The 19,050-nt window shown below is 28.6% G+C and overlaps 1 protein-coding gene across 4 annotated transcripts in view; it reads right to left on the bottom strand.

Moving 5' to 3' along the window:
* ATP7 (copper-transporting ATPase 1) overlaps positions 1-19,050 on the bottom strand; it is a 196,875-nt gene that overhangs the window by 20,501 nt on the left and 157,324 nt on the right. For all 4 annotated transcript variants that reach the window (XR_012757867.1, XM_075376589.1, XM_075376591.1 and 1 more), the window contains 6 exons: positions 18,606-18,774; positions 17,452-17,596; positions 11,764-11,884; positions 9,945-10,087; positions 7,569-7,772; positions 3,700-3,849 (listed from right to left, as the gene is read on the bottom strand). Coding sequence is in view for 3 of the 4 variants with exons in the window: in XM_075376589.1 (XP_075232704.1) it covers positions 3,700-3,849; positions 7,569-7,772; positions 9,945-10,087; positions 11,764-11,884; positions 17,452-17,596; positions 18,606-18,774 (932 nt within the window). In the remaining variant the exon portion in view is untranslated. The remainder of the gene's footprint in view (positions 1-3,699; positions 3,850-7,568; positions 7,773-9,944; positions 10,088-11,763; positions 11,885-17,451; positions 17,597-18,605; positions 18,775-19,050) is intronic.

Genomic DNA, 19,050 nt, shown 5'->3' with positions numbered 1-19,050 from the left:
AATACATTTAAATTCATTAATTGTATTTTAAACCAAGACATTTGATTTTTGACTTTTTTACCTGAAAATAGACAACTGAATTAATATAATTATAGATAACAGATACAAGTAAAGAGCTATGCTTTACAAAACGTTAGGAAACCATCAGCATCAAAAATAAAATCATCAGAAGGCCAGATCAATACGAACAACAGAGAACAATAAATGGGTAAAAAAGGTGACTGAAGCCAGCCATAGAATTTCAGGGTGTCGACTAATTAAACAGTAAAATTTTTAAATGGCTAATTTTTACTACGCAGTAACATTTTTCAATGGTTTTTATAGTGAATATCTTGTTTTCCAATTTATTTATATAACATAATTATAAAAAGTGAAATCTATAAAAAATTCTAAATACAACAAATATTTAGCTATTGATGACTGATGCCTTCTTCACTCTTTTTTTTTTGGAACTTTAGTACATAATAGGAATAAAAAAATTGTTTTTTTCGCACTTAGAAATATTCAGTTTCAAGGAAAGAGAAAGAATTAATTTTTTATGGTTGTTCAAAGCTTATTCTGTTCCTTCCTTTTTAGGGAACTGGGTTAAGAGTTATGGGGTATGAACAGACATGATCAATTTATTATACATATTTGTGGTTATTTAGAGTCAAACAAACAACTGACAAAATAATAGATTTTAAGAAAGAACACTATCCATTCCTCCAACATAAAACACAATCTAACAAACTCATATGAGTATAAATATCTGCAATAAAGTCAATGGTGATGTGTAGTAAAAATATAAAAACATACATACGTATATTATATTAAAAATCTGCTATTTCAAACTACAATTCTTCCTTCTTAATTTGGACTGGAGTCTTAATTAATTAAAGATTTAGTATAATTTACTAATGAAAAATGTATAGGATGGGACATGAAATGATGTAACATTTGGTATAGTTAAAAAATATTCATTTGAATCGCAATACAGGAAAGTAAAATACGTGTTAATATGTATCTGGAGATTATGTTCTGCTTATCACATGTTTAATGAGACCACCATCATGTCTAACAACTTCTTCAACATGAACTCCTATGTTGTTTATAACTCGATGACAGACATCTTTGGTTATCTTGTTGCATGCCTCAATGATCAGCAATCGCAGTTCCATCACTGTACGAAGATGTTTAGGGAAAATATTTTCCTTTAAAAATCCCCAAAGAAAATAATCACTCGGATTCAAATCAGGACTGTTCGGGGGGCCAGTTGTGTCCACATGCAAAACTATTAGGAGATCAGTTTGAAATGACATTTACGTTAAAAGTTTCATGCAGAAAGTCTAAAACAACATTAGCTGTGTGTAGTCTGGCTCCATCCTGTGTGAACCACTTGTTTTCTAATTGAAACCCTTTTGCAAGAAGCTGAGGAACAAAATTATTTCACATGTTTAGATAACGTTTATTGTTCAGTCTGTTCAAAAAAAAAATGGCCCTATTACCCCATGACTTGAAAGAGCGGTCCATACTGTAATTCTCGGAGTGCGATGCACTTTTTAATGAAGCACATGTAGATTTTCAGAAGCCCAAAAATGGACATCTTGTTTATTAATAACCCTGTCTAGATGAAAATGTGCCTCATCTGAAAACCAAACATTGCTCAACAATACTCTTAGTTCACAGCCTGTTCAGTGAGTACCATTCTTTGATGTTTGTTGTCAATTGTTAATTTAGGCAACATTATTATTTTATATGGATACGAGTCAAAATCAGTTTTTAAAATTCACTGCACAGATCGCCTAGAAATCCCAAGTTATGCTGCTGCTTTTCTTGTTGATTTGACCGGGCTCCTGAGCAACGCTGCTCTGACAGTTTCAACATTCTGTGGAGAATGAACATTGGCAGGCTGTTCGCATTTACTTTTAAATACTGAACCATCACTAATAAATTTCTCATAAAGTCTAGATATTGTTTTAAATGTGCACGAAACCGTCTTTGTGTAAGCACCACACTTTTTATTTCATTAAAAAACAATACAGTCTTTACGCGCTGTTCAACAGTCAGTCTTCCTTTGTCAGCCATCTTGGAACAATACACAAACAGTGCACTTGGAAAAAGAAGAAACTAATATTCATGAATTGCTAACAATATTAACCTAAACAATTATTGCCAAAACAAATGTTGGATCATTTTGTGCGCCACCCTGTAATTTCATTTTTATTTTACACTAAAAAACATGTGAGAACTGTTTTTGGGTTTAGACAGGTATTAAGACAAATTATGTCATAAGTTGTTCAATTATTTGAAAAATCTTCCCATTAAATTATTTAAATATAATTAAAAGATTTTCTTTTACAGAAACAATATTAATCTGAATAATTTTTAAATAGTACGAATTAAAAAATAATTTTAAAAAACCTGTTTGATCTGCATCCCATCCGATGTGTATAAAAAAATATGTGCTTAAAGTAATTTTTAACAGTGCCATCTAAATATAAGGTATTATTATATACAAATTATAATAAAAAATTTATTTATTTTATTTAATATACAATTTTTTTTATACTAAATTTTGAATGAAACATCGAGCCATCAAAAAATAAATTGCTGTGTTTTACTTTTTTTCTTTAATGACACAATTGACAGAAGATTTTTTTTATATTTGTTTTTTGTTAACGTCGCAAAATAACACTGAGGATTAATTATTGAATACTAAACATAAAATATTGCTTTGCAATATTTAAAATTTTTAATTTTTGTTAATGGAAATTTCAACTCAAACATAAGTTTCAAAGCTCAGTTACTAATATGTTTCAGAATCCAATTCTACATTTTTTTGTCACTAAACTAATGTTACAAAAACAGTAATTTGACTTAAAACATTTTTTCATTATTTACTGCTAGAATAAAAGTTACATAATTTTGAAATTATATTGGCATGTAAATTATATTTAAAAAAAAAAAAAAAACTGCAGTAAGATGAATGAAACATGGCTAAGGTAAAAAAATTAATTATTATAATTAAGAAAAATGCTCTTGTTCAATTCCAATGAACATTTTTACTAAGTGGCTACATTCTCTCACATTTCAGATTAAATTATCTTTCCACAAGCACATAAGTTTCACTAAATCCAGAATCCAATAATTCTATCGCAAAATAATTCAATTAATAATTGTCTTCCCCCATCCCAATAATAATCCAAACTAGTGTGTTTTAACAGTTTACAGAAATACTTAACAACTGTAGAAATGCCATAATCGTAAGTAATAGTTATATAATTATTGAGCAGCTGCTGGAAGTGCATTTGTATAGTTTTGTATGTTACTGAATAAAATAATATAATCATTATATTACTATATCAAACAAAAAATAAATATCTAACAGTTCAACAATTTTCACTAAATAACACTTAGTAACTTATAAAAACAAGAATAATTTAAAAAACTGCATCCTAGCAGCAGAATAAATTATAAAGACGTTCCTAATTGTAGATGATACTTGTTGATCTACAACAAAAAATTTCTTTTTAATACAAACTAATTGATAAAATGTCTACTCAGAGTCTAAATTATCACACAAATATTTGAATCTAATTTTAAACTAATTTTGCCAAAATAAATAAAATATACAACAGTTTCAGAAAATGTTTAAATAATTAGGGCAAATCTTAAGATGTATCTTGGATGGATTTATAATATAAGAGTAATTTAACTTACTTGCATGGAAATACCAAAAGAACTGAAAGCACCTGCAGCCACTGGTATCGCTATTATATTATACATACTAGCAAACATAAAATTATAGCGTATTCTTTTAACAGTCTTACGTGACAAATCAAGACAGGCGATTACATCTAGTAAGTCATTCTGTAATGCAAATAATTTAAATGATTATTAAAAATAAAATAAAAAAACATGATGTTACATAATTTTAATTTATGAAAATTCTAGAAAATGTAGTTTAATTCTGGAAATGGAATTTAAGATAGAGTCTGCCCACTGGTTGACATATAAAAACATGTGGGTTAGTAACCCACATGTTTAAAGTGTAAATAACAGTACATAGACCTCTTAAAGCAGCAATGGTTTATTACACTGTTGAAGTTAGGAATACAAGAACACAACATTTTTGGTATTTTGTGAGATAAGGACATGCAATTCACCAAACCCGTGAAGAATAAAAACAATTAAAACTACTACATAATCTATGATAAAGAGAATAAAGTATATAGAAGCACCTACTTATACATACACTATCCAACCCAAAAAAAAACTGTGTTTCTCCAAATGAAACTATCCCAATTAACCAACAAATTCTTTCATAGCACTTATGAAGTCTGTTTCCTTTTTCTACCTTTCCTAGTTTCTTACTCTTGATTCCTTCACTAATAGGCATCAGAATAATTGGTTTACCCAGCACATTGGTTTTTATCAGTAACATTAGAGAGATGGAAAACTGAAGAGGGTTAAAGGGGTAATGGCATTTGTAAGTTTGTCCCAGATCTCAAGGTTATAAAAAGGAACCAACTAGTGGCTAATATAGCTACTGGATAAAGCAAGGCAAAAAATTTACTCTTTTTATAAATAATTCTAATCTTATTTAAATGCATTAAAAATATGAATGTGGGAACAAGTGAAGATAATTAAGTGAACAAGTACAGAAAAAACTCTTGAAGTAGTAAATAAGTAAATTATTTAATATAGCATATCGTTTAATGTATTTTAAGTAAAAATTACCAGAGAAAACATGTACAAAGAGATTCAGATGCAGTAGAGAGATCTCTGTTTCTGAAATAAAACCACCACTCAGAATTTTTTATCATTTTATAATTTTCTATCATGAGATTATTTTTATCGCTGTATATTAATAAAAATGTGTAATATAATACTTATTAATCAAAAGGTGAACTTAATGTATTGTTTTTTCAATAACTACTGATCCAATAGCATGGTCTTATTTAATATTCTGTTTATTAAACAATCTATATGATTTTATTCATTTGCTTTCAGTGGAATTTTATGTGTTGTGCATTTTATGTCAGAATAGATTAATTACAAGTTTGTAAAATTATAATTAAGAAATTGTATTAATTTACTAGAAAGAAAATGTATATTACACGTAGATCAGCTGTTAATTACTGCCAAATAGTTTAGCACTGCAATTTAGTATGGCTATAACTTACAGTTGCATTTGATATTAGGTATTAAAACAGGTGGCAGAGAGTAATTTTTGAACTTACAAAAAAGTTATTAAATTGGAGAGGGAACTTTGTTATGGAATTTGAAATTATGTTTTGAACTAAGATATTCATTGTTTATAATTGACTCAGGAACGTGCATAATTACAAAATATTATTCTACTGAATTCCTAACATCCACCACAGTGGCCATTCAATTGAAAAGTTATCTGATGGATGTATGCGTAAATGTGTTGTTGGAAAATTCTACAGTTAATAAGTGGTCTGGAAAAGACCGTACAGATAGACAAATCATCTCATAAGCATACTGTAGGACAGGTATAACCACAACAGTGGATGTTTTGGGGGTATATTTTATGAGACAAACCAATCTTTCATCTGTGGTGTAGTTGACAGATCAGCAGCAACTTTGATAAATATATTTTTTTTTTAAGTGTAATATAATACGCATAATATTTCTGATTAATGATAATTTTATAGTGGCCAAACATAACCTTTTGTCATCACATCAACAATTTGGAAATTTTTTTAGATCTTGCTGTTGGTACATAAGCTCAAGATGATATAGATATCTGAAAACCATTAGAATCACTGAAATGTGCATCAGGCACATTAGTGAACCTCTATTAATCAAAAGAAGTATATTTTGATATAATTTTGTTTTGTTACATACTTTTTCTGAAGTTAACAACAAATATCAGATAACATGTTATATTTCAGAAAATGCAACAATCAAATATTAGGATTCACTGAATTTATAAAAATTAAGTTTGTTTAAAAAATATTTACAGGCTTGAATCAAACCAAACAAAAGTGAAAGTGATGATATACTTGCAAGATGCATGGATGTGTGCCATTGCATTTTTTTGTTTCAATAGCTTTAGTCAATTTATATCTTAATAATGCACCATTTCAATTCTATACATTAAAAATGTAAGTTCATTTGTAATAGCAAAAAGTAGCTTTACAAGCACATCTCCAAAAAGGACAAGTATATAAATTTCCAAGAAGTATTAACATAAAATATATTATAAATATAAATATATTATATTATAATTATATTATATAAATTATATTATATTATATATTATAAATATAATATATTAAAAATGTAAGTTCATTTGTAATAGCAAAAAGTAGCTTTACAAGCACATCTCCAAAAAGGACAAGTATATAAATTTCCAAGAAGTATTAACATAAACGAGGGATATTCGAAAATTAATTTCCAAATTATTTTTAAAAATACACACTGATAAAAAAAATCTATTACACACATCTTATAGCTACTTATATGTAACTGCCGTCCAAATTAAGGAAGGCATTTGTCATATCTGTACATAAGTTTTTGAATACCCTCATCATAAAACTGCCACCTGTGAAAATAAGCCTGGTAGTAACATTTTCAAAATGCTGCATCGCTAACCATTTCTTCATTTTTGGGGAAATATGATAATCACTGGTAGCCAAATCAAGGCTGTATGTAGGATGGTTAAACAACTCCCATTTGAAACTGTTGTTGAGTGCATACTGCAGTATGCGGACGAGTATTGTCATGAAGAAAAGCGATGCCTGAACTCAGCATGCCGCATTGTTTTTTACGTTTTCAAATAGCACTGTTTGCGTTAATGTGAGAAAAACATTCAGATAATTCTGTTAACATGAATAGATGATTTTCTTGAATATTCACATCGACACTTGCAACAAGTTTATCTGAGACAATTGAGAGTTGACCACTACTTTCACTGTTATGAATGTTTGAAATTCCCGAAACATATGGCACCATTGTCTTACCCCACTGTCACTTGTGATATTCTCTCCATATACTACACGAAAAATTCCCGAAACATATGGCACCATTGTCTTACCCCACTGTCACTTGTGATATTCTCTCCATATACTACACGAAATTCACAATGACTTTCAGCAGCTGACAAGTTTTTTGCATTGAAGTAAACATATGATGGCACACACTTCACAGTCGGTGGGATTTTCTATGACAGCAACCATTTCCAATGAGAGTTTTACAGGAACAAACAAGCGAGCAATACTGCCAATAACACTACTAGAACTGCACTAAACCAGGCTATTCAACTGTTCAAAGACAGAATCACTAAAACCACTCCTTTGCGCCATACCGAGGACTGGAAGTCCTAATTTCCGAATAACTCTCATAGTTGTAGTTATTACCTTTTTATATTTGATATTTAACTAACTAACATAAAAGATGGGTTATAAAAGGTAAATAATTAAGAAACATGTTTTTGCTATATAAATAATAATAGTAAAAGCAGAAAACAGAGATTAAGCTTACATATTATTTAGTTGGTACTATTTTAGAGAGAATCGTAATTGCTTTGTAATATAAGATTTAGAAAAAAGAATGATTACCCTCATTAATACAACATCAGCAGCTTCAACAGCCACATCAGTCCCAGACGAGATAGCAATACCGACATCAGCTTGTGCTAATGCTGGTGAATCATTTACACCATCACCAATCATTGCAACTCGTTTACCACTTTCTTGCAATTTTTGTATTTCGGCAACTTTATGAGAAGGAAGAACTTCAGCATACACCCTACCGATACCTACCTGTTAAAAGCATAAAGTTAAAAATAAAATTTATAAAATAATAGAAATACTTTGACAATATACATTCTATGCATAAATTAAATAATATAATAAACATCACAACAGAAATATATCACTAAAAAGAAACGTTGGTAAACAATTTATTATTAGGAAAGTCTATAAAGTTAGGACTGCACAATGTAAACCAAACTACAGCAATAAGAAAATCTTATGCTATTTCTGTTCAATTGAACATTGGTATAGAATGGAGTTTTGCTCTGTTCTAATCAGCAATACTTACTGCAACAGTAATACTAATATTTATTAATAGTAAAAATTGTTGGTAAGTAATAGTATTCAATATTTTATGCTGGTTCTTTACAATCGAATCAGAGATGATTTGCTTTCATTATCACATGTTGTTTTATATTAAATGAAACATGTCATTGTTATATTTATGAAATACCTCCACTGTAAGTTACCTCCACTATAATGTTCAACATTAATGATATGTTTTTTGTGTGTTTGAAATTCTTCATGAGGAAGGGGTGGTGGATTTCCTATCATTATCATGGTCAACAATAACTGCCAATCTAATGAAATTAAATATTCTACACAAATTACTATAAAAATACACAGTTTATTGGATTTACAGTTGTGATATTAGATTGAAATATTATGCAGTAACAGAAACAGCAAAAACTGGATATAATAGCCAAATATTTGTGGCAAGTTTGAACATTTTTGATAATCAGGTTTTCTAGATATGGGGCAAAAACTGATTAGAAATAATGGTGAATATCCCCTACTACTAAATGTGTTTTAACTTAAAATTTTTTAATTTGAAATAACTTAATAAGAACTTTCATTGTACTAAAGCTTCATTATCTACAACCACTACAATAAATTAAAAAACTGTCTAACTTCCCTTTTTAATTTTATCACAGATTTAAACCTAACCTGTACAGGAAGACACCTTCCATGTGGCAGTTTTGGTCACCACACCACCCTCTCCATACAACCTTCAAAACCTTGGCAAAAGGCAAGGTTTTGCTTCAGTCAGGTTTTGCTTTTTGTTTTTGCTTCAGTCAGGATGCCACTGATGTAAATGCTACGTGTGACATTCATATCTGTGTATTACTAACATTAAGAACCCTCAGGAAAAGAAAAGAAAACACATCTGAACAAAGTCTCAAACAAGACTGAATAACAAAAATAAGGAACTGAAATCCACTACCTACCCAAAAGGTAAAGAGTTGAGTTCAACACGCAGTAACAAAGAATATGAGAACAAATATAAACCATGAATACAAAACAACAATAAAAACGTATCACAGATTTAATTCCAACAATGCCTATATAGACATTTTTTGAGCCATCTTTGAAAAATCTGTATTGAGCCAGTCCAGAGATATCAATCAAAATATAGGCCAATACATGTACACATGTACATACATCTTTTTGAAATTTCTATGATATTTTTTTATGCTTTTTTGGATTACGAAGTCTTAATACATCAACATTTGCAAAAACCTCAAAACTCAAAATTTTGGCCGATCACTATACTTTCCTTTATAGCTATTGTTGCTACAGTAGCCTGGGAAAAGTAAATATGGTAACAGAATTTTTTAAAATAAAAATTTAACATTTATATAAGTTTACAAAGAAAGAATGAAAGTTATAAACAATCTTTTTTTTTTTTACTTTATAAAAATTATAAAATACGTAAAACAATCCTAGTAAAAAACAAAATTTTGTCAATTTGTTTTTTCCAAAACATTTTTACTAGCTGCAATATGTAAAATATTATTTTGAAATTTGTACAAAGTATTTAATTATAAATCATTGTTTATTATCTTACATTAGGAATTTAAAAAATGACAAGAATGCACCACAAATTGAAACATTACTAATGTTGTAACTCATGGTCAGTAGAAGTTGACACTCTGCTGTTCTTTACAGTCGTGGTACTACTTTTATTTTCACCTGAAAGTTCTGAGTTTTGAATCCCAGTCAAGGCTTGTCATTTTCAACAACTGAAAAATTCATCTTTCATCGTTAATGATGATTATAATTACCTAACTGGCGTTTAATGAATAATCCAATGAAAAATTTTTTTATAATCTAATATTCCAGTTGGAAAAAATAACTGGATAAAGTATTCTGAGTAAAAGATATTAATAGCAAACTAACCTGTTGTGCAATAGCATGAGCTGTTTTTAAATTATCACCTGTCAATAAAATTACTTCAAGTCCTCGTTTTTTTAAAGTATATACAGCTAAATGTGCTTCTGGTTTTACTACATCAGCTACACTCCACATTGACACCAAAATTCCTTAAAAAAAAGTGTAATAATATATCTCACTTAATTCAAATAAACACAAAAGTGAGAAATCACTTAAATTTAAAACACATAAATAAGAAATTATAGTAGGGACAAGGTAAAAGTTATTAAAAAAATCCATATTTTCAACTGTTATTTATAACTACTATTTTGTTTATTAGCTATTAATACTCATTATGCCATAACAAAATTTAGGGTTAGGACACATTGAAATCTTGATTATTGTTAACAGTCAGGGTGTCATTTACCCTAAATAAATATTAGGTATAGTTTCCCTATGGACAGTTGTCTGCATACTGCTGGTGTTGATGTGTGTGTGTGTGTGTGTGTGTTTATATCATGACAACCATGTATCATTTTTTAAATAGTATTATTTGTAAAAGAACTGATAATGAAACTATTTCTGAAAACATGCTACTCATTGAGAAACAAATAATAATTGAATTAAGTAATAAAACTTTTATTTGAGGGAGACAAGAAGGAATTCATAAAGTGTAATACCAGCAGATGAAGAAGATAGGGATGAAAATCAGCAAGAAAAAAGTAAAGTCCCGGTACAATAAAATGGTGATGAAAAAAGAACTATGTGTGTTAATAGTGGTGGTGTTTAATTGTGACAGATGAGGGAATTTATACATTTAGGAAAAGTATTTCCTAAAGCATTACATAATAGAGAGCAGAGCATTACGTAATAGAAAAAGAACCGAGTGCAAGAGTTCAGAGAGCATTTGCTTCTTTTTTTTTACAAAATGAAGTAAGGAAGTGTAAAAAAATAACTATCGTTACGCTTACTATTTACCAATATATATGTACTGTATAGTTGGTTATTCAAGGGGCAAGAAAGAGTGCTGCAATTAGCAGAAATTAGATTTTTGATAAGCTTAGTGAGTGGAAGTAGACGATACAGAATGATATGATATGTGGGTAGAGAGAGAATGCTGAAAAGAGCTGAGAATGAAAAACTGAAATGGTTTAGATAACTGAAAGAAAAGTAATTTAGGAAGGTACCTAGCTACATGTTTTAATCGAAGCAAGAAGATAGCAGACCCAGACAATTACTGGGGAGAGGTGATGTGATAGTCTGATGAAATATAAATGCCAATACTAATTGGACAATATAGTATAGTCTTACATAATATTTTTGTTTATTTTCTTAAGACATAACAAATCTTTGAGTTCAGTAACTATACAAAAAATTGTATGAAAAATCATAAAATTTCACTAAAAAACATATTTGTCGTGATTTTTTAGAACATTTCTTTTCAATTTAACCAGATTTAAAACAAACCATAATAAAGAAGCAGTACAATAAGTTACATCAACCTAAGTTATTGATTTATATTTTTATCAAATAAAAATTATAGAGCTATGGAACTGTTTGTTTAAAGGAAAAGATTATAGTTTTAAACAGCTTTTCAAGACTTAAGAAAATAAAAGATAAGAAAAATTAATAAACAGCATAATTCCGCTTAATAAAAAGCATGAATAAATAAAATTAAAATAAAATGAATAAATAAAAAATAAAATTTTTGTAATGTTTTTGATAAAAAAAAATGTAAGCAATTTGTTCTCTGAATAACCAAACATGTCTTCTAATAGCAGCTTTTATGAAAATTCTAAATACCAAAAGATCAAAAAGCATCAAAGTTAAAAATAATTTCAATTACCATTAATTGCAACTAATATAGCTGTATGTCCAAGCTCTTCTTCATCAGACATTCTTATATCAACTTCACGTGGTATATCAATTACATTTCTTCTCAACCATTCTCTATTACCAATTATAACCTGAAAGTAAAAAACAACATTTTAATAAAAACTGTAATAAAAAAATTTAGTTAAAACCCACTCACTTAGCGTTTACTGCTGTGACTGCCATTTTTAAATACATAAATTCTAGAGAAATATTTGAAAATTTCTTTATGTTCCCGTTCTCAAATTCTATCTTTTCTATATAAAATCACATTCCCTTTAATTAAACCCTGATATTTTTTAACCAGTGGGCTATTCTATCACCTGCTTCTGATATGATAAAAATTATTTGACAACTTTACAAATACTGACAAGAAATATGATAGAATCAGTTTATTTAAATGTTTAAAAAATAAAAGGATAAATGAAAATAAAAGGATCATCTTATAGTTATAAGAGGAAAATTTATAAAAACTCTTAGAATAAGGTGATAAGAAAAATGACAATTCTTAATTCAAGTCATGGTTGGCGACTGTTGTATGTTATAAATTTAATACATTCTATTCTCATGCATGAAAAGCTTTATGATTTCTGCCACGAAATAATCATAAAAAAGTTTTAGAAGATATTTTTCTTTTTAACCAAAAACTGAATGAATAAAGCAATCATCAAATTAGATAAATAATTTAATGCTTTTCTTCTGTTTATAATTGTACAATAATTTTCAACTAATGAAAAAAAAATCATTTACAGCAACTCAGCTATTGGCTGTGGAAAGCTCCTTTCAACGTTAAAGATAATAGTTCATATTTGAAAATAAAAATCAAAAACCATTTCAAATCTGTCCATTTTTTCTATTTTAAATTTTATTAGTACACATCTAATCACGATATAACCAATCACTGAATGTAATTCTTTCATCTCCTCCTACTCCTTTTCTCTGGCCACTCCATGTACTCTCGTGAATTTTTTGTCCTACCTCTTAAACAATCTTAAGCTGCTTCAGACCCCAATTTATTACTTTCATTAATCATATCTTATCATCATCCTTAGATCTTGTTATATGAGGTGTGACTATTAAATAACAAGAGTAACTAACGCTGTAAAATATTTTATTTTTAATTTATATACATTTAGTTATTATCCCCTTCAATATAAATCCCTCCTTTATTCCTACAATGTTCCAAGCGAATTTTCCATTGTTTGAAACAGTGCTGGGCGTCTTCTCTTGTGAGTTCTTTCATGATGCATGCCGCTTTTTCTTTCATAGCTTCTACGGTCTGAAACCTTGTTCCTTTTAATGCAGAGTTGACCTAGGGGAACAGATAAAAGTCACATGGAGCCAGGTCAGGCAAGTCAGGCAGATGGTCTAACACTGGGATGTTATACTTGGCTAGAAACGTCTTTACAGACAATGTAGTATGAGTTGTCCTAATGAAACCATGACTTGTTCTTCCACAATTTGAGTCGTTTTTTTCTAATTTTTTCATGCAGTTGAGCAAGGACCTCAAGGTAGTAACTTTGATTAATAGTTTGACCTTCAGGAGCCCAGTGAAGGTACAAAATCTCATGAATATCGAAAAAAAGAATCACCATCGCTTTGAATTTTAATTTGTTCATTCAAGCTTTTTTAGCTATCGATGAAGTTGGGGCCTTCCAATACATGGATTGACGCCTAGTTTCTGGATCATAAGTAAAAAAACCAAGATTCATCACATGTTATCACTCTTTCCAAGAAGTTTGCATCATTTTCAATGGCATTCAAAGTGCAGAACAAACATTTTCACGAGCTTCTTTTTGTTCGATTGTGAGAATTTTAGGCACCATTTTTACGCACACTTTTTGCATATTAAAATTTTTATGAAAAATTTGCCTTACACATTCTTTGTCAATTCCTGCAGTTTGAGCAATCGCATGAATAGTTAACCGATGGTCAAATCGAATCAGATTACCAATTTGTTTCAATATTTTTATCCATCTTTGACATGGAAGGGCACCTGTCCATACATCATCTTCAATTTCTTCTCGGCCATCTTGGAAATGCTTAAACCACTCAAAAACCCGCGCACGTGATAAATATTCATTGCCATATACTTTTTTTAATTAGAGATAAGTTTCAGTAATGGTTTTTCCAAGTTTCATATGAAATTTTACGACAATTTTTTGCCCTAACAAAACACTTATCATTTTTTTGGCAAAACAAAAAAAAACAGATGTTGTCCAAATGAAGGCCATGGCCAGACTAATATGTTTACAGAAACTGGAGTGAAAGCAGTCAAAAGAGAAAGCTACACGCTACACAGCTGTTGGTCGTATGAATTTTATGCATGTGCAGTTCTTCTGTAGCACCATTAGTCTTGTTATTCAATAACCAATTTAAATGGCTATTGGCCCAATTCAAATTTCTTAAAAATAATTTGTCCTATGTCTTCTAGCTTTGTTTCCTCCACAATCCATCTCTTATTATCACTATTCCACCTGGTAATCCTCATCATACTTCTTGCAACTGATCTTGAATTTTTTTTATTTTTGTGTTATTTTCTTTATTATGTCCATGTTTCACACCAATAAAATCATTACTGGCAGAACAAGCATATTGAATGATTTTGTTTTATTTTTAATTTTTACACTAGAACTAAACATTTATTCGTATCTGTTGAATGCTGTCCACCTCATTCCAGTCCTTCTGTTAAATTTTATTATTTGTCCTTTCTTTACACTCTGTCCTAGTAATGAAGTTAGTATTTTATACTTTTTCACTATGTACCACAATTTTTGCTACTGCTTCTCAGTTAAGCACATAATTTTCTTTTTCTTGTAATTTATCATATGGCCCAATTTCCCCACTTCATCCATGAATTCATACATTACTTCCAAACTTCTCACAATTAATAATCAACCATTCTCCAAGGATGTTTATGACTGTCTTGACACTCTAATCTCTCTTTTGAATCTCTTTTCTAACAGTTTTTTAATTTCCTTACAATCTTGTGCTTCCTACATGATTGCTTATCATCTCAATTGTTATTTTGATGGCTTTAGTTAATTTTTATGACTGTAATTCAATCTCTATTTCTTTGCTCACATTACAGTCTTGCATTTAACTGACTCTTCATAAGTTTTGTTTTAAAATCTTCTGTATTCTGATTTGGTGATATTTGCTTATGCTATCCTTTTTTACTTCTCTTTAAAATTTTAGCAATTAATTTAATAGACCTATGGTTATCCCTCCTATTTTTATTCTATTTTAGTATCTATATCTTGTCCAAATTTTTTTTGTTAGTAATGAAGTAGACTATTTCCTTTTTAGTTTAACCATTCAGACTACCCATATCCACATTTATTATGTCCTTTTGAAATAAATTTTCTATAAATAAACTCTTATCCTCAAAAAAGATTTATTAGTGGCTTTTCCTCTTATTCCTTTCCCCTCTACCATATCTCCTTGTACACTTTTATTAACAAATATCTTCATCTAGGGCAGTTTGGAAACTTTCTTCTTCTTTCATGTTATACCTGGGACATATTTTTATGCTACAGTGTCTTCCCTCTTAGTCTCCATATGAGTTTCTGTGTATAAGCTTTGTATAAATATATGTTTCCATGTATAAAAAAAAATATATATATTTTTTTTTACTTCTAGAAGTTCACCAAAAATCCTGTATGTCCTTGGGCAATAAAGCATTCCATTTTATTCCACTTTTTTCAATTCTTCCATTAGTTATTCTTCTTGATGTTCTATAGTAGTATGAGTAAATTTTTCTTTTTTCTAAACTCATTCTATTCTTGTTTTTGTTAATACAACTATTCTTTAGTTGACTATTAATATTATGGTGTTATCATACAATGCCTATTTCTGTAATTGTTATGCCTTCTCCATTTCCTCTCTGTCTCCTCTTCTTTGCTTCCTTATTTTCATTAATACTTCTCCAGTATCAGTCTAAACTATTACTTCTATGTTTTCAGTCTTCTTATTTCCATTTCCTTTCCTTGTTCAAATTCTTCTTTGGGCAGACAGCTTTCTTCACTTCTTCATTTTGTTTCTGTTTTATTCAACTGCATTCAACTCCACCAAGCACAACAATTTCAATTTACCTTAACCAACAGTTTATCATTTTCATGATTGTTTTGCGTCCCTTTTTCTTGTAGTCAAAAAAAATTAAGGAAAACTTTCTTCCATTTTCTCAATCAATTACAGTTGTCTTCTTTTACTTTGTGTTTATATTTCTCTATTTGGTTTAGCTTATATTTGTTGGATAAGATTTCATTCCACAAGTATTCTGATGTAAATAGACTAAATGGTATAACTTCTATCCTTTAATTTAGTATCACTACAATATTTATGTCATAGTTTCATATGTTACCCAATGTGGATTTTGCCATACTGGAATCATGATTCCAGTGAAGATGTGTTGTTACAAATTTTGTGGTTGTTAGGGTTTATGTTTTCTAAATTTTTAAAAACAACACAAATTTTGTGTCATTTGTGACAAATGTATCATTTGTGTCAACAACACAAATTTTGTCATTGGTTCTTCATTTGGACAATGCACTGGCTCACACTGTATTGTCTGTCAAGATGTTTCTAGCCAAGTATAACATCTCAGTGTTAGACTTTCCGCCTTATTCGCTTGACCTGGCACCATGTGACTTTTATCTGTTTCCTTAGGTCAACTCTGCATTAAAAGGAACAAGATTTCAGACCATTGAAGCTGTGAAAGATAAAGCAGCACGCGTTGTGAAAGAGCTCACAGAAGACTTTCAACACTGTTTTGAGGAATGAAAGATTCGCATGGAACATTGTAGGGATAGAGGAGGAGTGTATATTGAAGGGGATAATAACTAAATATACATAAATTTAAAATAAAATTTTTATAGCATTAGTGTTATTTAATAGCCACACCTCGAACTATAATACTTTGAAAAATATTTTTTATTATAATAATACAATTTTTGCTATTTCTCTACTAATACTTATCCACCCTTAAATTTCATTTTTATAATTTTCATTAGTTATTTATCAAACTAAAATAATACAGAAAGATTTATGTATTGATGTAGTATTTTTCTGCTTACTAAAGGTATATAGTATTACTATATTTAATTACTTATAGATTTAATTTAAATACTTTTATTGCCATGATAGTAAATTTTTTAGACAGAGACTGAAATAAAGGTTTCACTGTAAGTGCTTTAATGTGGATTCTCAATTTCCTTACAAATATTTCCAATGTTGTGTATATATACATATATATTTTAATTCTATTAATATAAACCACCGGATAAAGAATATTTAAATAAAACATATCTTACCTTAATTTTACCATGTTTCATGGTAAACCATGGATACACCTTTATACTAAGTGTAATATAAAAACCATTACACTTAATTCTTGTGATGATATGAATTCATTATTCACTTTATTTAGATTACACAACAAAAAAAATGTTTAGAGAATAATAATCTCTTCCATGTTAAATTTTTAGGAGACATCACAGAGCCAAAATCATAGAGTAAAAACATGATTCAATATTAAATACTAGGTGTTTAATCTTCTTTAACTAAAAATAAATATGTAAATAAAATTATATTTATAACATAACAGAAAGCAAGTAAAAATATAATTTACATAAATTTTAAGCAAAATTATCTCTGTACTTACTTCAAATTGATTTAATGTTTCAGTGACACTAGATGGTCCAATATTTAATAATCTCTCCAACTTCATTGACTGTTCTTCAGGTGATGAATCTAATAATAAAACATCAACTGTAATATTATTTAATGTCAAGAGTTTTGATGAGCTCCTGTAAGAAATGAAAAAAAACAATAAAAGTTTTTTAATCAAAACATAAAAATAAAACATATCAATAATTTTTATTAAACTTGTGTATGTAAACAGAAAAAAGCAGCTGTAAATAGTCACAAACTTTATGTATTTAGTAATGGATTCTTGCTTCAAAACAGCTTCATGGATCATTTTTAGCTGAATTCAAAACTGATAATTAGAGAGTAATTATATTCTACTTTTGTCTGTTTTCCTAGTAGTGTCTTTTTCCCATAGATTCATTAAAAGCTGTATAAAAACTTAGTACTTAATTATACTTACGGTCAGAGCTTCTATCATTTAAGTATATTTTTTAACAAATCTCTGATAGCTGAATTTAGTATGATAATTGAAATAGAGATTGTTTTTTCTTAAAGATAAGATTTTTTTGCATTAATCAACATGTTTTAACATTAAAGATTTAATACCAATATGAACAGTAATGTCAACATAGACAATGTAGATTGCCAGCGTATTTAATGAAAATTCTTCTTTCCTTCACAACCCCTTTTTCATTCCAAAATTATGAACAATGTTAATAAAACATATAGTTCACCTCAAAAAAAGCTTAACAGAAAACCAAAGCTATTTTTTACAATATACTTTAACAAATATAACTTGAAATATTCATCTTCAACAACATTTTCAATTAAAAAAATTGTATTTAAAAATTGCTACAAATAAAATTACAAAAAAGGCTTTCAGTTGAAATAGTTGATGTAAGCCATGCTTGTTTTCCCACTAATGTAGGGAATTTGAGCTAGAAGTTGATATGCTCAAATAATAATAAAACAATAAATATACTTTATTATGATTTTCTTCTTCAAAAAAAAACAAAACATTTTCTTAAAATAATTTATTTTCTAATAAAAGAAAGTGTCTGAATTTATTATAAATAACAAATTATTAAACATGGAATTATAAATTTTACAGAGAAAAATCTAAAAATAAATTACAATACTAATAGCATTAAGAGTATAGATAATGACCTTATTTGATTGTTAAAATTAATTAAATTTTCACACTTTGAACCAGCCGATAACATGTTTTCAATATGTGATACAATACACTTTAAGCCACAACCAGGAACTGTTTGAAAATTTGTGCATTTGCCATTAATATCTGGTGTCATAGTTTCTTTGACAAACTTAACTATAGCTGCAAAGAAAAGAAGATTAAATAACTTAATAAGAAAAAAAATTTAATAAAATTTAAAATTAAAAAATATTAAATTTTGAACAATTCAAAATTAAATTAAATAATTTAAAAAAAATAAGAGTTAAAAAATATACTAAAATGCATAAAATACATGTGTAAAATGTATGTATAGTATTACACAATCCTTCTTTCAAATTTAACATTTTGAAGAAGGCATTGAATCAAAAACTAATTACCAATCACCAAATTCTTATATAGGCAGCAAATTAAAAAAAA

The sequence above is a fragment of the Lycorma delicatula genome, chromosome 10 (genome assembly GCF_047948215.1).
Source record: "Lycorma delicatula isolate Av1 chromosome 10, ASM4794821v1, whole genome shotgun sequence".
Lineage (NCBI taxonomy): Eukaryota > Metazoa > Arthropoda > Insecta > Hemiptera > Fulgoridae > Lycorma > Lycorma delicatula.
This window is presented reverse-complemented; position numbering and strand designations above follow the sequence as displayed.